We start from the raw sequence: 13,686 nt of genomic DNA, 5'->3' as shown, positions 1-13,686 counted from the left end.
CCCCTCACCCACATGCAGGGTGTTGTGGTAGATTGTTCTGTCACAATTCTTCGACAGGAACCCGTGGAGACCAAGGGTATTGTCCAGGCGCTGGCGGTCTCTTTGACAACGAGGAAATTCTCAAGACTACTCCGGCTGCGCGTCCAGAGTCCAGATTCTGCCGGATCCGGAGGATCTGATACTGTAAGATGCGTTCATCAAAATCCTGGGTCGGCGAGCTGCTATGCATATCGAGGGGCATATCGCGGCCCCGCGCAAATTTCAGGCGCTCAAGCCCTTCTCTAAAGGAGGTTATCACGTGATGTTCTGTTTGATCCCACCGCTCTGACTCGAGCAGTTCAAGTAGCAATGGCACGACAAGGTTGTTGATTGGTTTGCTTTGCCCGGCTGCCTGTCTCAGGTGGTGTCTGTACGTGACGATCATATGCGGAGTTGGAATTCGGACAGGGGATGACACAGTAACGTTGCGGCTGAAAAGTGAGGTAGACAATCTGCACATTCGAAAACGCAACCAAGGACTTTCATCGCGTAGGCGCGGATGGAAATATTACTCAGCGCGTCCACAGTCACAAATGCTCTACACCGCGGGTTCAGCCTGATTGCCAACAAAAGTGACATTCGTCAGTGACGGACAAAACGAGTGTGTTACACAAACTATCACCTAGCGATTGGCGTCGATTGGAGGACGGACATTACAAGGATTAGGCTCTACTAATAGCACGTTCGAGAATACGAGGAGACAAGGGGACCCTTCCTGCAACTCCCAAACAAAATCTTTTCCTTTGGTACATATTAAATGGCTGCATGGGGCAAGAAACCAAGCCAGCCAACCAGCCAGCTGGCTAGCTCTCGGCAGAAAGCAACACGTCAAGATTTTCCCGACCATACGAGCTGTGCAGAGTACCATCTAGCCTTGTCTCTTCTTATTTAAACCGTGTATCTACATATTCCCCTTCGTTAGACAGACAGCACTACCCTCTCTCGCCATCGTTCCGAAACCTTTTTAGGTCGGGAGACGGTGGAGAAGGACATCACAATACACTTTGAGCTAAGCCCGAATGAGCGCCAAGTGCCTGGGCGCCGGCCGATGAGGCTCTAACCTGAATAGGTCATATGGTCGCGCTAATAATTTGGCCTTTACTGTACCGGCGAGCCGGGTACTCTGTCCAGGGACAAGTCCTATGGATGGGTTCACATGTGTTCAGGCACGTCAAGGAAGGTGTTACTCGTACAAGTAGGCCATGTATGTACTTATATGTGGAAGTTTATCAATATATGTGGCACTGGTGGCCGGTGGTAGTCGGGTTACTTACTGTACAAGTAGTTTAGGAGGGAGGTGGTTCAGTGGCGGGGTGGGAAGGAGATATTACTACCTCGTACTTGCTAATTTGATCAGATTCACTGACAATAGTTGACCGACAGTCCGAAAAGCGAGACCTCTGTCCACACGTTGACGAAGGGAGACGTCTGAGGTTGAATGCACGTGGGTGCCTGTACACGCTGGATTGAACTTTCGGGATAACAGGACAGACCAGGTCAGTAGATGGTTACGACATGCATATCAAGAGGCAAGACACGACATATCATATATCTGTTTTGTTTAGCACTGTGCTGTCACCCTCGAGAGCAATATGGGGATGTACAGCGTCATTACACTTGACTATAAAGGTCCAGTTTTACACAATCGTTGAAAGCTTTTCGAGGCCCGGAGGCTGCTGCGCTACCACTCTTCCGCCCACACCGCTCGAAGTTCGTCGGCAATCTGCACAGTGCGGCGACCCGACTGCCTCTGACACTCTTCGAGCAACTCAATAGTGCGACGTCGCTCTTGAACACCCTCCGTCACCAGACCTGCAATGTACAGACACTGGGTCGAAGTGAAGCTGAAGGGATCGGTAGTCCCGGAATTGGCGATGAGCAGGATCTGTTCGCGCGACCGGTTGATCAGCCGTCGGACGGACAGTGATTCGGCGGTGGCGGTGAAGATGCCCTGGCCCTGACCATGACCATGACCCTGACCCTGCCGTCGGGACGAGGATGGGAGTCCACTGAGCGCCAGCAAGATCTGACATGCGTGGTACATTTGGATCCCGACGGCTGGTTCTTTGGTTAGTATGTCTTCCGGAAATGGTTTCAGGCCCTGGAGTGTGCTTACCACAGTGTGGATACACATACCATATGGATGATATGTCCCTCGCGTGCGGATGAGCCGTGTAGTCCTCATCCTGCTCTTCTTGTTGCGCCAGGCTCACATAGAAGCGGGTCATCGCAGGCGGAAGCATGCCTTTCCACCGCTCGAGGTCACTTCGGATCTTGTCCCTCTTTCTTTGTCTTGTGCTCATCTCCTCCAAACCCTCCACGTTGTCTCGACACTGAACCCCACTGCAAAAGCTGACGCACTGTCCAAGCAGAAACAGGGCACGGTTTGCAATTTCCACATGAGACAAGTCTTCAAAAGAGTCCACCGCACGTGGCTCCCAGTAGCTTTCGTCCAAGAACATGCGTCGTCCAGCATGCAAAGCTGCCCACGAATCCGATCTGAACCACGTCCAGAAAACCGATCCCTTGATCCCGGGGGAGTCTCCGTTGACTCGCCACAGTTGAAGGAGCGAGGCGATACCCCGAAGGTGTGAACTGAAACTCTCCCCCATCATATCCAGCATCTCGTAGCTACGTAGAGTGAAATTAGCGTATCATTCTTTCGCCTTGAAGGTCAGGACCAAGTGAAAAGGGTAATGAAACCATACCCAGAGAGCATGATGCTGGATGCCAGAATCTTGTCACTATAAGCTGAATCTGCCTCCATTAAAAGAGTGCTGAAAGCCTTGAGTGCCTTTTGGTAATACTCGACCGCGACGTCCTCGGTGATCTGGGCCTCAGCACCTGCCCTTGTTAACGCCAACTGCTTTCCTGCAATGGCAAGACAAGAGAACAAGACTGCTGGGCACTCCAGAGCGAAGATAGGGACAATAGTTGAGTATGGATTTTCCGAGGAGAACGCATCGATCTGATGGAGAATGTGAGCTCATGCACGAACTACTGTAGGGGGAGCACGTCTACATACCCAGCCTGCGACGCGTTCCACGAAGTGTCGGAGGACAAACAGGTCCATCTCAGTTAGATACAGGGGAATATTCGATCCGACCTCCTCAAAAGGAGGCGAGCTCTTGGTTACACTTTTGGTAGACCGCCGGTCGGAGACAGCGCTGTGTCCTAGGCCAGAGAGCTGACCATGCCACGGATACAGTCCACTTGGAGAGCGAGGTATACTTGCCGGGTGTCCATTGATAGGGACGGAGTCCGAGACGGTCAATGGTGAAGTTTGAGGCGAGCTATGGCTTGAGTCTCTATCCTGACGACTCGGCGAGAACAGCCCAGCGTGTCTCCCGCCTTGCCTTGATAAGGAAGGACTTGCGGTGTTCGAAGTCCTTCTCTGCCGAGACTCGTCGCCATGGTGGTCCAAGTCTCTGGAAACACCGTGATGAGAAGTCTGGAACGAGTCGTACGAGAAAGACTGTTCACTGAGATATTGAGCAAGGACGGGTCCAAAGGAGGCAGGCGTCGTGACAGCTTCAGCTTTGTCAATGGTTGACGGTCCTAGGAACGGCGAAGTCACCCTGGAATTGACGGCGGTATTGGTGCCGATACTCGAGCCCCGGGCATCGTTGTATCGACTCGTGGTATCGGCCTGGTCAGAGCTCGGGGCCCTTCGATCGCGCGGCCTGGCTTCATACAAGCATGGCCGATTCTTCTTCGCGCAGTTGCCGCAGATTGGCTTGCGTTCGTCGCATTTGACGTGCCGCGTGCGGCATGTACGGCTGCATATTCACCGTTTCTGGATCAGTAACGCGGCGTTGTCATCCTTGCAGCGGTGAACCAACAGTAACGCTCTGAACAGGGGTATTGAGGCACCTACCAGCCTGTCGTTACGCGAAGGCGCGTGGTAGTATGCCGGGGACTCTCGTGGGAGGGCATCGTGTCGAGGAACTGTCTGTATGACCACTACCTGCAACCCTACGTCTCGAGCCTCGTTGCGAGATGTTGGAATATCGAGGGTCCCGAGATATAGACCGGGGGTCCCAGCCTCCCATTCCTTCCCCATCCGGTACTTCGGCAAGCGTTATCGTTGTCCAAAAACATTGGCGCCGAGAGTCCCCAAGTGGAAACTGTGCTTGAAGTGGTCGCGGATTAACCCGACGCCTTGCGAAAGTGGTCCTTCCTCTTATCTTATGCACGTGGAGGTGCCTATCTCCTATATTGCCCTTTCCTATCTCTGGGGTTGGGGTTGGAGTCGAACTTTGATATACACCTGATGGAGTCCTCCGGATGTCTAGTTTAGGATTGCGCCAGCAGCGGTCGCGGGAGCTAAATTGCTCGTCTAGCTTTCTTGATAACGAGCAGGGTGTTTCGAAGATATAACAAAACCAACCCCGCGGTCTCTTAATACGGCAGGTCGGCAATTCCGAAAGGCTTTGATTGGCGGCATAGTACTTGGGCGTTGGTACTAGGACTATTCGGCATCTTATGTATTCCGTTTTCTCTAGAAGCCAAACCATGCAAGAGTCTCCCGATGCCTCTGTGTGTCTGATTCTAGACTACTAAGACAGACAGATAGTGTTGTTGCCCAGTAACAGCGCGTTCCGCTGCCCGCGAGTGCTTGGAGACATCATCCGCGACGCGAGTCTTTTGCCTTTCATCTCATTGGGACCAGATCTCCTTCATATTTGTCAGCCAGGAAATCTGTTCCGGAGACCTGGGGCTTCGCTGTTTCCGTCCACCTCTAGCCTCCGGCAACAGTATTGCTGTTGTCAAGGCAGCTGAACGCGGACCCAACCTGCCCGGCGCGGTATTGATCGATAATGCTCACCACGTTGGCGTACGTCCCTCCAACGGTGATCAGGCAGCCCAGCAGGAAAATGCCCACGTGCAGATAATACATGAAGATCTTCACGGGGGTACCCTTCCGGGCGCCTTCGTTCAAGACCATCCATAGAATGGCGGGGATACAGACACCCAGATACCCGAAGCCGAGAGCGCCAATCAGCGAGACCAGACTGCCGTAGAAGGGAATGGCCTCGCACAGAATCCAGCCGAGCAGGCCCGTTCCGTACGTGCACGACAACCAGACCGCCCAGTGCGTCTTTGTGTTTTGGGTCAAGTGGTGGGTGTTTCGCAGGATGCGGACGAAGATGCTCTTGCCTGCCACGTGCACGCAGATCATGGTGCCGGCAATCAGGCCCGGAATCGCAATGGCGTATGAGATGATCTTGATGGTCGGGCCGGCCGAGCCCAAGGCTGGGGAGGAAACCCATTTGCCGCAATAGGCATAGACGGTCATGGCCAGGGCCAGATAGGACGAAGTGATCCAGGCCATGGTGACATAGACACTCTTGAAGTAGTCCTGTGGTCTTCGCATCTCGGATATCACGGGAACGAACCCGGAGGTGTTGGCCGAAGAGGAGAAGATGGCCAATGAAGCCGACCACGCGGTGGCAAAGGTTGCCCCGACCGGAGGCGAGGCCGAGAAGCCAAGGTCGAAGTCTCCTGTCTGAGGCGCAGCCGCTGGACGATCACGTATCGTGACGGCAATGACCACAATCATGATGGCCGCGACGATGGAGATGAACCCGACCCACGTAATCCAGCCAAGATTGTGAATCTTTCTGATGCTGGCAACCGAGGCCACGATGATGTAGGCAACGAAGCCGAATGTGATGGTGCAAGTGCCGTGTTTCGAGACGGCGTTGAGGGCGATGGAAAAGCCGAGCGTCGAGACGCCCGCACAGAGGATCCAGGTGAAAAGATAGACAAATTCCGTGATCTCTTTCACGACCCAGGCGTTTTTCTTCGTGAGACCCATCTTCAAAGAGGCAATGTATGCGCTGTCTGCAATGGTGTGGACCGAGGGGTACTTGAGCTTGAACTGACCTTGCAGCACGGCGCAGTATGTGTTGAGCAGGCCCCAGAACACAATGAAGATGCCGCCCGCAACGGCACCGAGATTGTAGAGCGCGGCAGGGATGGAGAGCACCCCCGCGGCAAAGGTCATCTTGAGGAAGAACATGGACGCTCTGATCCAGCCGACTGTTCGGAAGTTGACACCACCTTGCCCAGTGACGAAGACTTCGGCCTCGTCGACGCTTCCATATCTGGACCTTTCATCCTCTGGGGTCGCCGGTGTGGCTGTAGCCTCGACGTCGGGCTTTTTCTCCGTGATTGAATTGTCCATCTTTTGGATACCAGGGTAATGGAGCGGTGACTTGTTTGAAAACAAAGGAGTTGACTGAGGGATGGATTTGGCGAAATTCCCGAGGATCCAGGTGTCAAGGGGACGTTGATATATACTTCATCAGGAATGGGTATCTCTTTCTATCTTCCCATCTTTGTCAGGACATGGCTAACCACGTTTCCCGCCTGAGAGATACCGGTCCAGCGAACCAACCGCCACCGCGAGTCAGTCTCGTCGGTCTCTCCCTGGTGGATACCGGGTGGAATCTCTTATCAGGACCTTGTCGACTTGTGCCAAAGGTAAAATGTACTTCTTTGCCATGTGTTTGGGACGACAGGTGCCTGGCTATCATGCTTGCCTTCCGCGAAAGGCAACGATGGGCGAAGTCGCGGCATATCGTAAACTCTCCCAAGAGATAGAGGGGAACCCAACATTACCATTGTCAGTGGACAAAACCAGATACCGCCTATACACAACCTCTGACAAACTTCGGCTGTATCACGTGCAAGGCTTCTCGAGCCGCTATTTCTCGAGACGAGGTCGGATATCTCCACTTTCACTATCTGTGTTTTTCGTCGCGAGGTGCTTCGGCTATTCCACATCGGGATGCTATTGGATAGTTGTGTCCAACGGCTCCACGGACGGTATCTCCGTCCTTTATCAAGCAAGAGTCGGTTCAGTCAAGACCCGGGCTCGTGGACGGCTCGAAAGACTATCGCAACCTCCTCGATGCGCCTTGGCGATGGATCCCAATGCCCGGAAGTCGGCACGGTCTGGCATAGCATTCCTTCGAATCTGGAAGGTCAGTGTCGGTCACAGACATGACCATAAGAAGTAGCCGGTAGGCCTGCAAGCGAAGGGGAGAAGACCCTTGACATATGTCTTGAAGCGTGAAGCACTGCATGCGAAGTGAAAAGCCAGTTGGACTGCAAGAACTTGGAGAACTGCAAGGATGGCAATAGCATCGTTGGGAAAGTAAGTCGTCATTCCATGTAAAACCTCGCTATCAAAGCCATATGTATTCCAGTGGGTGACACTCTCTAATGGCAATAGAGGAACAAAGCTCGACGCTGCTGAAGTTCGAGCGCTCGTCAAAGCTGCCGGGCTATCAATACCTGACAGTGTAGTTGAAGACTGGCAGGTTCTTCTGGGGTCTTTTGAGGACTGTGCACAGCTCGTGTTCGAGGAAGACGACAGTCTCCCGATCCCAGATCCAGAGCGGTATGTCCGGACAGACATTCGGATTCCCGAGGACAATGACAAAGGCGGCTGGGCAACACGATGCTCCATCAAGAGTGTCGCTCCCACAAGCACTCTGCTGGCCGGCCGCACCGTGGCAGTCAAGGACAATACTGCCGTTGCTGGCGTGAGATGTACCAACGGCCTTCCTCCTGTCAACGGAGAGTGGATTCCCAAGTATGATGCCACTATTGTGACCAGGGTTCTGGATGCTGGCGGCATAATCACGGGGAAATCTGGTAAGTATCGAAACCATATATCAGTGTCCTTTGGTGTGAAAGACGGTCCAAATGATTGACCTCGGATATCCACAGCATGTGAGAACGCGTGCATGGAACCCATCTCCAATACGTCCTACACCGGCGTCGTCCATAACCCCTATGCAGATGGTTATACATGTGGAGGTTCGAGCAGTGGATCAGGACGATTGGTCGCCATCGGCGCTACAGACATGGCCTTGGGTGGCGACCAGGGTGGGTATGTTACGATCCTCCAGCCCTGCAGCATCCCTTGTAAAGGTAACGTTGCGACTAATGCCCGAGGCAAATAGGTCGATTCGTATTCCAGCAGCATTCTGTGGCATCGTTGGGCACAAGCCGACCTGGGGTCTAGTCCCGTACACGGGAATTCTTGGGCTTCAATCCGTCATCGACCACGCCGGGCCCATGACGGCTAACGTGCGAGACTGTGCGCGGCTGCTTGAAGCAATCGCCGGCCCAGATGGCATCGATGACCGTCAACCATTCTCCATGGCTCCGGAAACCTTGCGGTATTCGAGCGCATTGGAGGAATTCCTGGCCGCAGGAGCCGCAAAGCCCCGAGACCAAATCCTCAAGGGCCTCAAGGTCGGAGTCCTCAAGGAAGGCTTCGCCAGCAAACAGATGGACGCGAACGTGGCCAAAGCGTGCCACTCGGCCATCTCGGACCTCAAAGAACTGGGAGCCGAAGTGGTCGAAGTCTCGGTCCCGACCCACGACCACATCAGCGTCATCTGGATGTGCGCCCTGCCACTGCGCGGGGCTCGGGAGGCGCTGCTCGGAGACACGACGGGGCGCAAGAACCTCGAATTGACGGATCGCGTTGCCCCTGTCGCCCCGGCCATGGGGCCGAGTGAGAAGGCGTTTCTCTCGCAAGACTTCTTCGACGCCCTGGGCCCCGGCGCCCAGAACCTGTACATGCGGTACCTGTACGTCAACGCCAAATACGGCGCGAGTCTGCACGCCAAATGCACCAATCTGCTGGCCAAGGCGACACAGGCATACGACGCCGTCCTGGCCTCGGTCGACGTGTTGGTCATGCCCACGATCCCGATGCCGGCATTACCTTTCCCGGGGGGAGCTAGTAACCCCTCTGGACGCTTCCCCGGCGGACCTCTCGAGGCCCTCTCCTACCCACTAGGTGTGCTCAGCAACACGGCACAGTTCAATTCCACCGGCCACCCGGCCATTTCAGTGCCTGTGGGGTTTGTGCCCGCGCCGGATAACCCAGACGTGAAGCTGCCGGCTGGGCTCCAGATTGTCGGGAAGCGCTTCGAGGATTTGACCTGCCTTAAAGTGGCAGCGGTGTGGGAGGAGAACAAGGACTGGAAGTCGCTGCTGTTTGCGTAGGAGGGCACAAGGACATGGACAAAACTTGTCACAGAATAGGAAACAATGGATATTGTATGTCACAAATAGTTCGAAAGGTTTCATGGTACAGTGCCATCTATCTCGGACATGGTCTCCATCCAATCATGGTGATAACTTTTGTTTGTCCGGACATACTGTGGGTTTCGGTGGATGGACGATCCTCTCCAGTCACCTGGTCGCCCTAACAAGGCTGAGCCAGCCGCCCCTAGGGAAGGGGATTAACGCGTCAAAAATACACGGCCCACACTGGGGACTACCCAGGCTTCTGACCAATGGTTGTATAATAAGTGGTATAGTAGACCCTGCCCTCTCTGATGTCTTGGAGGGTCTGGCCCACAGCTCTTCCAAACAGGTCCGACACTTCCTTTGGTGCTCTGACCCTCAAGCCCTCGTGGATATCTGTCAAGGCCCAAATCGCATTGTCGGTGTCCTGCCTCGAGAGCCACGGTACGGGAGGCACGTCGACATGACGGAGGTTGACGAGCCCGTGGCGCTGGAGCTCCGCTACGAGATGCCGTAGCCATTCTGTGTGGGAGAACAGACTGGTCAAAGGCGCCGTGATGGCCGGGGGTTCTAGAAACGCGCCGGGATATCTCAGTGGGTCGTTCATGGCTCGGAGGACCGGCACGGTGGCGTCGATCCACTGAATGAACCCGCCTGGTTTCAAGAGTCTGACGATGTTGTGCATGACCCAGTCCTTGTCCTGGAAGTAGACCGCCGCCATGATCAGCCGGACATGGACAACGTCGAACCGGCCCACATATCTGTCGGGCATGGGCTGGAATATGTCGTGGATCTCCAGCGCCACGTTCTGCGGGAGCGTGAACTGCGGCGGAAACTGTTGCGGGGATATATCGATGCCAGTTATTCGCGCATGTGGATAATTCACGGCCATCTCGAGAGACCAGATGGCATTGCCACAGGCGACATCCGCTATCTCGAGCCCTCGCAGGCCCCTAATCCGTGCTGCAATGTCCGGGTGCAGCAGCCATCCCAGCCTCCTCAGTATCAGATAGTGTTGTGCGGTCAGTCTGCCAGACGCCACTGTGTCGCGGGACATGATATATGGGTCTCGGTGCGCTGCTGTGTCTGCCGCCATATTTTCCCCCTCGAGTCGTGCGCTCCGATTCGCGACCGGCACCGACGAGAGGGATGGAAGTTCAAGTAGCGAATTATGTAAAAAACCAGTCGCAAACCGCGTATTTCATGCTTGAATTGTCAGACAGGAGGACCAAGAGCACGGGTCAAGCTCAATAGGCCAGTCGCAATACCGCAGGGATGAGAAGTCGTATCATGCTTGACCTACTTCTTGAGCACGGTTCTTCAACTTGAGTCCCCTGAGCCTCTCTAGAGAATTCAAATCTTGAGCTAAACTGGCCCCGCGACCTAGAGAAAAATCCATGCGAGGAGCCGACGTAACTTGAGGGCATTGAGGATTACAATGCTATACCCTGAAAGGCAATGAGAAGCGATGATTGGTAGAAGAAGCGGTCTCTGTAGTAGACGGCTTCAATCAGGAGGATGCCCTTCTATCGTGTGAGACCATGGGGTCGATGTTTGATCGAATCACATTCTCAGGGGCTCGCAACACAGCGTGACGGATGTTGTTTGTCTTCGGGGAGCGGGAAGTTTGATTTGTGGGTGTGTCTCATCGTCCTATCACGAAGCATGTTGAAGCGATGCCCTGGATGGCCTGAAAGGCAGCCAACGCAAAGCAGGGAGGAGGGCTTTGAGAGTTTCTGTAATCAAACTTGGGGGTGGCTCGCCAAGCTGGTCCTTCCGAAGGATCTTTGGACCCGGCCAGGAAAATTTGATGTAAGGCCACCCGCTAACAGACCAGAGACCCCGTATTTCCTTCAAGCTGTACTCAACGTCAATGGACTGGGAAGGTAATACCGACGGCTGTTAGTGTAGTAGATCAACTTGAAACGTTGCGTTGGCGACAATGACGGGCGTAATCTTGAGGGCAGGAGGACCCTTATTGTTAGCGGCCCGATATCTCTCGGTTGGTGCCACGTTATGTATCTCGGGCCTTCAGGCCACTTTGTGACTGGAAACGAAGAGCTTTCGTAAGAAGCGAGGGTCCTGTACCAGGTTGTGGGGAAGGATGATCGGCGTCGACCCTCTTCTTTCGTTGCGATTCATGCCTCGAGCATATTCAGGGCCGGCATTGTCAATCTTCAAACCACAGCCGCGTGGTCCGGTTCTTCGGGTTCTGCTCTGAATTGGACTGTGAACTCCGGAAATTAAAGAATTCTGGAAGGATGGACCCCGTGTCCAGGATAGCATCGAACCGCTTCTTGCTCGTTTTCTGCTGCAACGACTATTGGCCCTCCGTGGCAGAGAGAAATTCAAATACAAGGGTCCGCCGCGCATTGACAACCAGCACAGTTTCTCGATCATATGAAAGGGAAAGAAAGGGATGCTTGGATGCTGAATTTATGAAGGTTTTAATGCTCTGTTGTCTCGACGGAGTCAGGTATCTGGAAGTAAAGTATCGAGCCACTAGAGATTGTGTGAAGATTCGCCGTGAGATAGAAGAGCCTGCAGCGACGGAGATCAGCAATAGCACGATAGGAAGGGTAATCGCCTTACGGATCATGTACACTCAGCTACACCGATCACAGACGTAAATTTCGCGTCGTTCATCAGTCTCCATGGGCAGTTCTAGATGTCGCCAGGAAGTTGGTCTCACAGCTCAATCTGTTCAAAGCTTTCCACAACCTCGAATTCATCTCTCTCTGTATCAGACAGCGGCGCGTTTCCTGGCCTGTCCACCACAGCTGCTTTCATGCCCGCTTGGATCGCAGCCCGCACCTCATTGACATTGTCACTCAAGAACAGGATCTCGCCGGGACCTCTGCCAAGCTCCGCCGCAATCTTTACGTAGCTTCTGGCTTCTTGTTTGAGACCCGCATTCGTCGTATCGAACCACGCTTTGATAACGTCTCGCTTGTCCAAAACAGCCCTGGGGTCTTCGGGCGAAGAAGGGTCTTTGATGTGTTGGAACAGAAGCTTCTGTGCGAAGATTGACCCGCTACTGTAGATAGATATCTCTTTGCTGGTGACGTTGCTATCGCCAGAAGTGGTAGAGGATGACCAGGTCTCCAGAGAGCTTAGCACATCAGGGTAGACAGGCGTCGAGTATACATGTGTCTTGTATCCATTCTCCCACAGATAGCCTATTCCAACTCAGTATTGGCTACCTGTGAGCATGGAGAGGGACGAGCGTGTCGGGTCGCCCGAAAGAATACCGTTTACCTTGCAGATTCTTCAAACAAGCAATCTTTACGTCCCGCTCAGTGAGATCTTTAACGTGAGCTTCGAATGCCTCAGGAGATGAAGTTGCTGATTCAGGAAACGCTTCGCGGTAGGGGACGAATTCCGGGTCATCCCACTTCGAAGCGAGAACATCAGGAAGCGCTTTCAGGGCATATGGAAACTTTTCCGCTCATGTGAGTGGGTGCTTAAATTGCCCGTTCATAGCCTCGAATGTGGAAAAAGCAGCAGATGCATACGTGCTGGTGGCTTCTTACCAAAGTATCTTTCACAAACGTGATTGGGCAAATGGTGCCCTCTGATCGGGGTTTGCTGTTAGCCAATGTGCCGTGCCGCACTGCTATGGTGCCATGTTCGAGAATCTGCCTACCTATATCTAGTAGAACAGCCTCTACACCCTTGAAAGATTTGACCGGCTTTTTCACGGCCTGTTTCCTCTTTCGGGCAATTTTGGCTGGACGCCCTTCGGCAGCTTTTGCGACGGGGCTGCGAGAGCGCCTTTTGGTGGAACGCGTGGAGACCATTGTGTCGGTCTATTTAAATATGGCTTGAGAGGGTGATCTGCATTGACCAATGCAGAGCTCCATTTCCCATCAAGAAAACGTCTGGAAATTGAGAGGAACTTGTGGTCCTGCTTTTTAAGCTCGGAGCTGATGTCTCTGTCGGCGACGGGGAAACCTTTCGCCGGACCTTCCTTCACCCGCCGTCTTAGTACGTGTACTCGGTACTTTTAACAAGGCTATCTGCCAAGGCTTTAACGGCTACATCCGACATCATGCGGGGTCTCATGCGTCTCTTAGTCTCGGCCACCATCAGCGAGGGGATGCGTGGCATTGCGCTATGATACGACACAACACGCAAAAGTACCGACTTCTCTACTGGGCCCCGTGTTTCGACATGCTCACCGCCCCCTGTCGCACTGAACTTGTGCGCCGTCGCCCTCCCATGGGTGAAGAAACCCTCCATATCTACGGAAGAGACGGCACTGCGCTTGGAGTATGGATTGAATGGTATGGTCAAGGAATTAATTATGTGGTCTAACACATACTAGATCATGATTTTGAGGAATATCGATGGGAGACAGGTTCTATAGGTTAGATGAGTTTCTCCCTACAAGACCGCTAGTTAACCTCAATTGTTTAGATCAAGAACAAGCCATCTGCTCTGTCACACGTCGAGGTCTCGAGCGACTAAAGGAGATAAGGTCCCTCGCTCGATGATATTAGTCTCGGGATTTTTGTTTGTTCTAAAATTCGCGAAAGTGCCTCGTGGCAACCACTTGTAGGTGAAGTAATCTGAACGACCCTGACT

The 13,686-nt window shown here is 53.6% G+C and overlaps 5 protein-coding genes across 5 annotated transcripts; 1 reads left to right on the top strand and 4 right to left on the bottom strand.

Moving 5' to 3' along the window:
- Window positions 1–1,720: 1,720 nt before the first annotated feature.
- On the bottom strand, window positions 1,721–3,824 carry Z517_02167 (uncharacterized protein; the record flags this gene model as incomplete). The annotated part of the gene is made up of 5 exons (XM_013431278.1): window positions 1,721–2,097; window positions 2,156–2,670; window positions 2,748–3,007; window positions 3,065–3,688; window positions 3,735–3,824. The coding sequence occupies 5 exons, from the start codon at window positions 3,822–3,824 to the stop codon at window positions 1,721–1,723; spliced, it is 1,866 nt and encodes a 621-aa protein (XP_013286732.1).
- Window positions 3,825–4,780: 956 nt separating this feature from the next.
- Window positions 4,781–6,229, bottom strand: Z517_02166 (uncharacterized protein; the record flags this gene model as incomplete). Its single annotated transcript, XM_013431277.1, has 1 exon — window positions 4,781–6,229. One exon carries the CDS (start codon window positions 6,227–6,229, stop codon window positions 4,781–4,783), a length of 1,449 nt encoding a protein of 482 aa, XP_013286731.1.
- A 952-nt stretch (window positions 6,230–7,181) lies between these two features.
- Z517_02165 (uncharacterized protein) lies at window positions 7,182–9,075 on the top strand (the record flags this gene model as incomplete). The annotated part of the gene is made up of 4 exons (XM_013431276.1): window positions 7,182–7,204; window positions 7,283–7,707; window positions 7,783–7,945; window positions 8,019–9,075. The coding sequence occupies 4 exons, from the start codon at window positions 7,182–7,184 to the stop codon at window positions 9,073–9,075; spliced, it is 1,668 nt and encodes a 555-aa protein (XP_013286730.1).
- A 274-nt stretch (window positions 9,076–9,349) lies between these two features.
- Window positions 9,350–10,195, bottom strand: Z517_02164 (uncharacterized protein; the record flags this gene model as incomplete). The annotated part of the gene is made up of 1 exon (XM_013431275.1): window positions 9,350–10,195. One exon carries the CDS (start codon window positions 10,193–10,195, stop codon window positions 9,350–9,352), a length of 846 nt encoding a protein of 281 aa, XP_013286729.1.
- A 1,592-nt stretch (window positions 10,196–11,787) lies between these two features.
- Window positions 11,788–12,899, bottom strand: Z517_02163 (2,3-diketo-5-methylthio-1-phosphopentane phosphatase; the record flags this gene model as incomplete). The annotated part of the gene is made up of 3 exons (XM_013431274.1): window positions 11,788–12,278; window positions 12,358–12,538; window positions 12,633–12,899. The coding sequence occupies 3 exons, from the start codon at window positions 12,897–12,899 to the stop codon at window positions 11,788–11,790; spliced, it is 939 nt and encodes a 312-aa protein (XP_013286728.1).
- Window positions 12,900–13,686: the final 787 nt, after the last annotated feature.

This window comes from Fonsecaea pedrosoi, assembly GCF_000835455.1.
Source record: "Fonsecaea pedrosoi CBS 271.37 unplaced genomic scaffold supercont1.2, whole genome shotgun sequence".
Taxonomy (NCBI): domain Eukaryota; kingdom Fungi; phylum Ascomycota; class Eurotiomycetes; order Chaetothyriales; family Herpotrichiellaceae; genus Fonsecaea; species Fonsecaea pedrosoi.
This window is presented reverse-complemented; position numbering and strand designations above follow the sequence as displayed.